The sequence below is a fragment of the Triticum dicoccoides genome, chromosome 7B (assembly GCF_002162155.2).
Source record: "Triticum dicoccoides isolate Atlit2015 ecotype Zavitan chromosome 7B, WEW_v2.0, whole genome shotgun sequence".
NCBI classification, from domain to species: Eukaryota; Viridiplantae; Streptophyta; class Magnoliopsida; order Poales; family Poaceae; genus Triticum; species Triticum dicoccoides.
In genome coordinates, this window is record NC_041393.1 from 63,350,802 (window position 1) to 63,359,388 (window position 8,587).

Below are 8,587 nucleotides of genomic sequence, written 5' to 3' on the forward strand. Positions count from 1 at the left end.
AAAGAAGCTCACGGTGGCAGAAGCAATCGGCGATGCAAGATGGACAAGACATATCAAAGCAAACCCCTCAGGCCAGGCCATCCAGGAGTTCACCACACTCTGGGTGCAACTGCAACATGTGCTGCTGACTGACGAGCCGGACTGGGTGGAATGGAAATGGACGGCTGATGGACGATTCACGTCGGCATCAGCGTATGCGACTCAATTCGAGGGATCGACACGGACTGAATTCAAACAGATCATCTGGAAGGCCGACGCACCCATGAAGTGCAAAATATTCTCCTGGCTGGCGGTGCTAAATAGATGCCTCACCGCCGACAACCTGGCCAAACGAGGATGGCCACATAATGCATCATGCAGTCTCTGCCAGAGGACGCCGGAGAGCGTATTTCACCTGCTCGCCTCATGCTCCTTCACCATGGAGCTTTGGCAGAGGGTGCTAAGCCGGTGCGGTCTACCGGCGACGCTGGCACCATCCGCAACCGCGGCAAATCTTCTAGAATGGTGGGATCAAAGCCGGTCCAGGGTGCCGAGGGACCATAGACGTGGATGGAGCTCGCTGGTGCAGTTGGTCTGGTGGACGGCATGGAAAGAGCGAAATGCGCGGATCTTTGATAACAAGTTCTCGACGGGGATGCAGGTCTTCCACCGCCTGATTGAAGACATCGACACTTGGACGATAGCCGGCCGTAACAAGATCAACAACCTGCTGCATAGACCTCTAGAACCAGACTAGACATTAGGATACGGTATGCGGTGATGCACATTTCTTGCAAATTTTGTAACTAACAGACGTTGTCTTTCCTCTCTCATATTCAATGAAAAGCTGCACAGCAGCATTTTCGTCAAAAAAAAAAAATGCTTGTGAGTTACTAAAAAGACTACTACTCCTCTCTCAGTTGATCTCTTTCATCGCCGGCTGTGCCGAAGCAGGAGGGGCCGGGAGGATTCCCTTCTCCTGGAAGCTGACCACGGTGTCGTAGAGGCACTGCGCCACCGGCGTGAACTCGAGGCCCAGCTCACGGAGCCGCTTGTTCGACATCTTGTACGGCTGCTTCCTCGGGTTCACCGAGTCAGAGCACCTGCGATTCATACAATAAATTAATATTACAACACCGATTGCTTAGGCATTATCCATGACTAACTTTGGTGACCGTCCATGTCAAAATTCTTCAGATTTCAACGCGTGTGTTGACATGGCTGGAAGAAAGACAGGGACGGGCGTAGCAAAGCTATGTCGTCGCTGCAATGGCCGATTAGCACTACTGACCTGCTGGGGATGGGGTACTCGGGGAAGAACTTGCGGAGGATGGTGACGACGTCCTCCCGGTGGAGCACCGCGCCGTCGGCGACGCAGAGGTAGCGCCCGGCGGCGGCGGGGGCCTCAAAGACGAGGACGTGCGCGGCGGCGGTGTCGTGGACGTGCACGTACGCCTGCACGGCGTTGGCGTACGTCTTAGCGGAGCCGTCCAGGTACTTGAGCACGTGCGTGAGGCTGGCGTTCACCGCCGGTTGTAGCGCCGGACCCTGCACCAGCACCGGGTTCACCACCACCAGGTCCACCCCGCGCGCCGCCGCCGCCTCCCACGCCTCCCGCTCCGCCACCGTCTTCCCGTAGCAATACCAGTTCTGACATACGCACAGAAAAAGGGTTTTAGCAACGAGCCGGGGGCGACCATGGCGGGCCGGGTGCATGCAGAATATGGGCACGACAACGTACCTTGGTCTTCTTGCAGAACTCGAGGTCGCTCCAGCAGGACTCGTCAACGACAGCGTCCGGGGCGCGGTTGGGGTCCATGGCGACGGCGCCGATGGACGACGTCAGCACGACGCGGCGGACCGTGCCGGACTCCGCCGCGGCGTCGATGACGTAGCTCGTGCCCCTCACCGCCGGCTCCACCATCTCCTCCTGCAAATTGCAGCGCGCACGCACATCAACACAAGATAACTGCGTCCATGCATGAATATTGCATGCCATGCTACTGCTGATGCTACACCAACGACTTTGACCAATCGTCGTCCATCACTGAAGGGTGGGGCCATGCGCAGGCAGTCCCTCCTCGGTGGATACAGTTGTCCGGTTGAGCGATGGAGAACTGCAAGGCGCAGTAGTTGGCAGCCAAGCCATTAACGTTTACGTCTCGGCTTGAGTGTTTGATGCTCACAGAGTTTTTTTTATTGTCAGGCTAGTCTAACATGGATTTGTCTTGTTTTTTAGAAACGGAAAAGTGAATAAATTTGATGGAGACAAAATCCCAGCAGTTATGGCGTCCCAAAGTGAATAATGGCTTAATTTAGAGTGCACTAATATCTCCAGAAAAAAGGGTCAAACGTACTGGATCGTCGGTAACCGGCGAGGCGGTGTGAAAGACGCCATGGCAGCCAGCGATGGCGGCGCGCAGCGCGTCGCCGTCGAGCAGGTCGGCCTTGCACAGCACCAGCCGCTCTGCCGCGCCGGCGAGGCCCCTCAGGTGCGCGTTCTTCGCGTCATCTGCATGCGTACAAAGGTTAATTCGCCGTCGCCGCCGCTGTCGTCGCCGTATATATACGCAAGACATGTAGTACGTACCTGGGTTCCTGACGGTGCCTCGCACGGCGTACCCCTTCGCGAGCAGGAGCTTGACGATCCACGACCCGATGTAGCCGCCGGCGCCGGTCACGCACACCGTCTGCCCGTGCCCCGTGGCCGTGGCCTCGCCGCCGACGGTCATGCTGGCTCCGCGGCACAAAGATCTCCTCTCCGGCCGGTTAGGTTTAGGTGAATGAGTATGTATGTGTTGGCGATATCAACCAGTAGTCCTTTACACTTCAGATGAGAAGGGCGTATACACAAGCGCCTCTGCAATTGGAAGCGCTTATCTCTATCTGTGCGTGTTTGGCCAGTATTTATAGAGGAGCGCGCCTGTGTTTGGTGGTGGAGGTGGACTTGACACAGAAAATTTGACGTCCCTGGAGTAGATCAGATCTCTTTCTCTCTCGGCCTCACTAGCTGGAATTTTACGGCTCCGGTGCTTTTGATGTTTTTATGGTGTTGATTGACATGGTCTTGACTCCGGGCGCACGTTTCTAGACCGAGCAGGTTGCGGTGCGGCCCAGGATTTGAACTTTAATAGACTGAGGATATCATAGTCCCTCTAACCATCCAACTATATATTGGTTCGCGTGCATGATTGATTTTGATGCTTATGGAAACATGGTTATAATGACCTTGTTTTACTAGAAGATGCTGACCCGTGTTTGACTGAGCCATTTTGGAATGTTTTGTTGCATTTCTTTGCAACTCATATTTTATACGGTTTAGTTAGCATGCATGTTTACAATGTAATATGCAGAAACGATACTTAGTATCAAGGAAACGGAGAAGGCATATAATTTACTAGCAAAAAGGCCCGTGCGTTGCAACGGGAGAAAAAAATAACCCTCACATATCTCTAACTCCGCAAATTAATTTTAAAACAATGACTTATTATTGAATAATTCATAAAAAATTTTGAGTGAAAATTTAGTCAAAACTCTTGATTTTGCAAACATGTTTTTGTAATATAGCAAACATGCATGGGTGTTCCAACGAGAGAGGAGAAAAAAATATCTTACAATTTAGCTATTCTAGCATCAGGTGACACGTTTATCGAGGAAATACGCCTGCCGAAGTAATGGGCCATGGGTAGGCCCACCCGAACGCCAAGATTTATCAAGACAATATGCCAGCTCCGCCTAGCTGTGCCCCAAGCCGAAACTCTGCCCTCTGGGGCCGGCTGGCTCAGCGGCCGGCTGCCAGAGGGCGGGTGACCCAAGACTACGACGCTCCGAGTGGCCGTCTCCTGACGGCCGCCTTCCAGAGAAGGCGGCAACGGGCAGGCGGCCACCCCACGGCTATGGGGCGGCCGAGCCCCCATCAAGAGTACAAGGCATGGCATGGCTACAGTAAAGCACGTCGCCTCCCACGCTCGAGACGGGCGTGGCCACAGTGCTCCGTACAGGCGGAGATCTCCGCACGATGGGGCACTATGTTGTATCTACCATGACGTAGCCCCGAGCAGGCGGAGCCCTGTTCGCCACGACGGCCTGTCGGTACGGCCCGCCAGACGCGGGCCCTATCGGACAGTGACTCTAAGGAAGACGGCGGAAGTTCGACCAGGCGGATTAGAGAGGGGCCGGCCTCCAGCAGACGGCCGTCCCTTGCCCCGAGGCGAGCAAGCCATTAAGCTGACAAGACCAGGTGTGGCTACAGTGTCCTCCCACCAGGCGGTGGGACTGTAGCCATGCTAAAGATGACCAAGCCCCCGTCACTGGGGATACAGCTACAGTGAACAGCCACCAACCAGTCGGCAGGGCCCACTAGGTGGAGGGCCCCAGCGGTCGGCAGAGAAGTCGGAGGCCGGAGACACTGATGGCCGGGCCCGGCAGCCGGCCAGATTACTATTGTACCCCTGGGGGGTAGGCCTATATAAACCCCCCAGGCCACCCATGCAAAGGGTTTCCACTCTGATAGAACTAGCCAGAAATCTAGGGCCGGGAGAGCTAGCCTTGCCTTCCCTTACCTCTAGACACAGCTCGAGGAGCACTTTGTATCACTAGTGCCTTAGTGATCATGCGGAGACTCCGCAGAGCAGGAGTAGGGGTATTATCTCCACGGAGAGCCCCCAACCTGGGTAAAGTTCGCCGGCGTACGTGTCTACGCCTCATCCCGCTTCCAGGCACCGGCGACGTTCTACTCGCTCCCACCATGATAAGCCATCCATTGGCATATGTCGCACCCAACCCCCGACATTTGGCGCCCACCATGGGGCGAGGTGCACCTTCTCCTGGAGATCTGCTCTGGATGGGAACCCTGTTCCTTCCTGGCGAGCGAAGCCAGCCCAGCACGCCCGACGGCGTCAGCCCCGACGCGCTGCACGGCACGGAGATCGCCTGCGCGGCAAGCTGCCTCGCTGACCTCGTCGGCGAGATCGACCTCTCCGACGAGCCGGCCTCTGATGCGGGCACAAGCTGCCCTGAGAGCCGCCTCGTCAGCCTCCTCGACCAGCTCCATATTGCCAGCGAGCCTGCTGCGGACCTGGAGTCCGTCGGCTCGACCGATCCGATGATCGTCGACTCCGACACAGTGTCACTCGACGCGTTCCCCACCAACGTGGTGGTCTACGACGAGCCGCCTCCTCGCGAGTACGGCGGCGGGAGCACCGTCACGGAGGTGCTCGTCATCAACAGCGAGGAGCACTCAGACGGGCGTGCTCAAGATCCCCTCGACGCCTGCTCTGCGCGACCTCACGGCGCCCATTCCCGAGGGCGCGGACGCTGAGGCGCTGGAGGCACACTGCCTCCAGCTTCTCGAAAATGCTGGCCGCCTGGGCAGCATCCGCCGACTTTTGGACGCCTACCGGCGCGAGATGGACCGGGCCGTAGGCGGCACGCTGGCTCTTGAGGGGCCTAGCCGCCTCGGCACAGTTTGGCAGCGTGGCGCGACCGTCGCCAGTATGTTCGGGGTAGAGCGCCCCGTCTACGCCACGCCTGCGGAAAACATCCGGGCCGCCCAGGCGGTAACGGATGAGCCGGACAAATGCGATGGCGACGAGCGCCGCCTCATGACGGAGCGAGTCCAGCAGCTCTTGGACGCGGCAGCCGCGCAGCACGAGGCCACCCGCCGCGCCGAAGTCCCACCCAAACGAAACAACGAGCCGCCCCCACACCGAGATCATGGGGTGACCTCCCGGACACCGACTGGCGGCGCCCGCGGAGGAAAGGGCAACGAGCCGGCTGCCAGCCGCAGTCGGACACGCCTCTCCATCGAGCGGGACGAAGACGGCCGCCCTCACGCAGTAGAGCGGCGAGGCGACCTGCCGCCTCCTCCACCTCGTGGAGCAAGATACCCCACTCCGCCCTCCTGTCATGCATCCGACACTCGGTGACCACCTTGGCCGTCGGGAGGGAGTCGGAGAGAATGATGCTCGCCATCGGATCGATCGTCTCAACCGATCCCTGGCGCTCGAAGAAGAAGATGCGCTGGGCCCGCCCTGTTTCGGCCCCCGAATCCGAGACGATCCCTTCCCTAAAGGGTTCACCCTCCCACAAGACACACCCAAGTACACCGGCTCCGTGAAGCCGGAGGACTGGCTAGTCGACTACTCCACGGCCGTCAGTATAGCGAACGGCAACAAACGCGTTGCCGTGAAGTATGTCCCGCTCATGCTTCAGGGCACTGCCCGGACGTGGCTCAACAACCTGAAGCCCCGCAGCATCAACAGCTGGGTTGATTTCACCGAGGTCTTCATCCGCAACTTCACCAGCACCTACAAGCGGGCTCCCAAGCCCGACAGCTCTCCTTGTGCGTCCAAGGGCCCATGGAGTCGACTCGCGACTACCTCACACACTGGACCGACCTGCGCAATTCCTGCGAAGGCGTGCACGAGGTGCAAGCGATCGAGTACTTCACCTCCGGGTGCCGAGAGGGCACCCTCCTCAAGCACCGACTCCTCTGCGACGAGCCCGAGACCCTCGATGAGCTGCTGGTCATCGCCGACAAGCATGCCACGGCCGACTCCTCCATGAAGGCGAAAATCCTGGTTGATGCGTCTGGCAAGGTGGCCCCTCAGGCGCCTCGGACTCCGGCTGGTGACACCAGTCGGCGGCAGCAACCAGGAGATCACAAGCGGAAGGCCACCCAGCCGGCTTCCACCAGCCAGCAGGTGGCGACGGTCAAGGATCAGCAGCCAGAAGGGCAGCCGCCCCCCAAGCGGTAGAAGGGCGGCAAGACCAATTGGTTGCCTGCCTTCTCTTACGAGCAAACCTTGGATGCATCCTGCAAGTTCCATAGTGGCGTGAAGCCCTCCAACCACACCACTCGCAAGTGTCACTGACTCACCAGAATTGCCAAGGGAGATGGACTCCTGCCTCCTCCGCCTGCCGGCCCGCCGCCTCCTCAGCCCTAGCAGCCGGCGGCCCGACCAGTCGGCGCCATACAAGACGAGTACCCGGAGGAGCATGGAGCCTACGTTGTGTTTACCAGCGTGGCTGATGACAGGCGCAGCAGATGGCAACATCAACAAGAAGTGCAAGCAGTGTCCTCTAGCAATCCAGAGTTCATGCATTGGTCCGAGAAGCCTATCAGTTGGAGCAGGGCCAACCACCCAGAAGTGATGCCTTCCCCTGGTTCGTATGCCCTGGTCTTGGAGGCAACCCTTGCAACAGAGAGGCGGGCCGCCCGTTTCTCTAGAATCCTGGTAGATGGCGGCAGCAGCATCAATATCCTATACCATGACACAATGGAGAAATTGGGAATCAAGCAGAAGCAGCTCACCCCCAGCCGGACTATTTTCCATGGCATAGTCCCTGGCCTTTCCTGCTCACCAATCGGCAAGACCCAGATTGATGTCCTCTTCGGAGACAAAAATCACTTCCGCCGGGGGTCAGTTTGGTTTGAAGTGGTGGACCTTGAGAGCCCCTACCATGCCCTGCTTGGCCGGCCTGCTCTTGCCAAGTTCATGATGGTCCCCCACTACGCCTACCTCAAGATGAAGATGCCAAGTACCAAGGGAATCCTGACAGTAGTCGGAGACTACAAGAGATCGATCGCCTGCGCTGCAGATAGCAGCAGGCTGGCCGCGCCGCCTTCTACAATATGCCGCCCACTGCAGCCGGAAAAGTAGTGTGCCGGCATCAAAGCTTCCTTTGTCAGAAGCCACAGCTCGCAGAGCGACTGCATGGTGGGCAAAGGACGCAAAGAGGTGCCCCACATGAAAAAACGACTAAGGAGAGAAGCGCATATAGTAGCACGCGGCATCACGCCTAGCCGTCTGGCCGCTTGGCGGCCAGACGGCCGGCCTCCACCTTACTACCCGAAGCTCCGAATGGTTAAAGCCTAGCCCCCCTCACAAACGGCTAGAACACTCAAACCGGCCACGGTCCGCAGAGCGGCCGCCTGGCCGGTGAAAGCAAAGCCAAAGGGTCGGCAGCGAAGGAAAAAACCAAGGAGAAAAAGGAAAGAAGAGTGGAGGTCGGCACAACAAGCATAAGCAACGATAAAGTATTTTTACATGGATAAAGGCCTCTGGCCAGCATTCAAACAGAGTTTGATATACACCCCGAGGGTGGAATTGTGCGAATTTAACCAAAGTGTTCAAAGTAGCAAGCAGAAAACAGATACAATCCTAAGGCGCAACAGAGGACTCCGGCTGGGCGGTGCCGGTTGGCGCGGCAGAAGGCTCCGACTGGCCGGTGCCGGATGGCATGGCCAAGGGCTCCGACTGAATGTTGGAGTCGGCCGCGCCACCTGGCGCGGCAGGCGGCTCCGTCTGAGCGGAGGGATTGCCGGCGGCAGGCGGAGCGTTGGAGTGCTGGAGGACGGAGTCGGTAGCATCCGTCAGAGGAACGGGCGGCGGGTCTGCCCCCACTTGAACGCCTCCAGTAGCGGGCGGCACCTCGGTGCGTGGCTCGTTGCTTGAGGCCCGGTCAGGTTAGGGTTGACCGTCCGCCCTGACCTCCGGCATGTCGACGTCTCTCTCGTCGTCGTCCTCCTCCTCCTCCTCCTCTTCCTCCTCCCCGTCCTCCCCCTCGTCGCTGGAGTCGATGACTTCAGCAGAGTCTTCGCTGT

The 8,587-nt window shown here is 58.4% G+C and overlaps 1 protein-coding gene across 2 annotated transcripts; it reads right to left on the minus strand.

The window, feature by feature from the left end:
• Positions 1-588: 588 nt before the first annotated feature.
• Positions 589-2,849, minus strand: LOC119339897 (cinnamoyl-CoA reductase 1-like). Of its 2 annotated transcripts, none has more exons than XM_037611795.1 (5): positions 2,570-2,849; positions 2,337-2,491; positions 1,721-1,909; positions 1,271-1,629; positions 589-1,082 (listed from the first exon to the last, which is right to left on the minus strand). In XM_037611795.1, the coding sequence occupies exons 1-5, from the start codon at positions 2,709-2,711 to the stop codon at positions 896-898; spliced, it is 1,032 nt and encodes a 343-aa protein (XP_037467692.1). In that variant the 5' UTR covers positions 2,712-2,849; the 3' UTR covers positions 589-895. The 2 variants fall into 2 exon arrangements, with proteins under 2 accessions (XP_037467692.1, XP_037467693.1); XM_037611796.1 differs by lacking the exon at positions 2,570-2,849 and adding an exon at positions 2,005-2,096 and having other exon boundaries at positions 2,337-2,440.
• Positions 2,850-8,587: the final 5,738 nt, after the last annotated feature.

Excerpts from the sequence above, each read along its gene's own strand:
- LOC119339897 (XM_037611795.1), bottom strand. The coding sequence starts at position 2,711 with ATGACCGTCGGCGGCGAGGCCACGGCCACGGGGCACGGGCAGACGGTG. Across the intron at positions 1,910-2,336 it reads CGCCGGTTACCGACGATCCA|GAGGAGATGGTGGAGCCGGC; the intron begins GTACGTTTGACC and ends TGCAATTTGCAG. Across the intron at positions 1,630-1,720 it reads AGTTCTGCAAGAAGACCAAG|AACTGGTATTGCTACGGGAA; the intron begins GTACGTTGTCGT and ends TGCGTATGTCAG.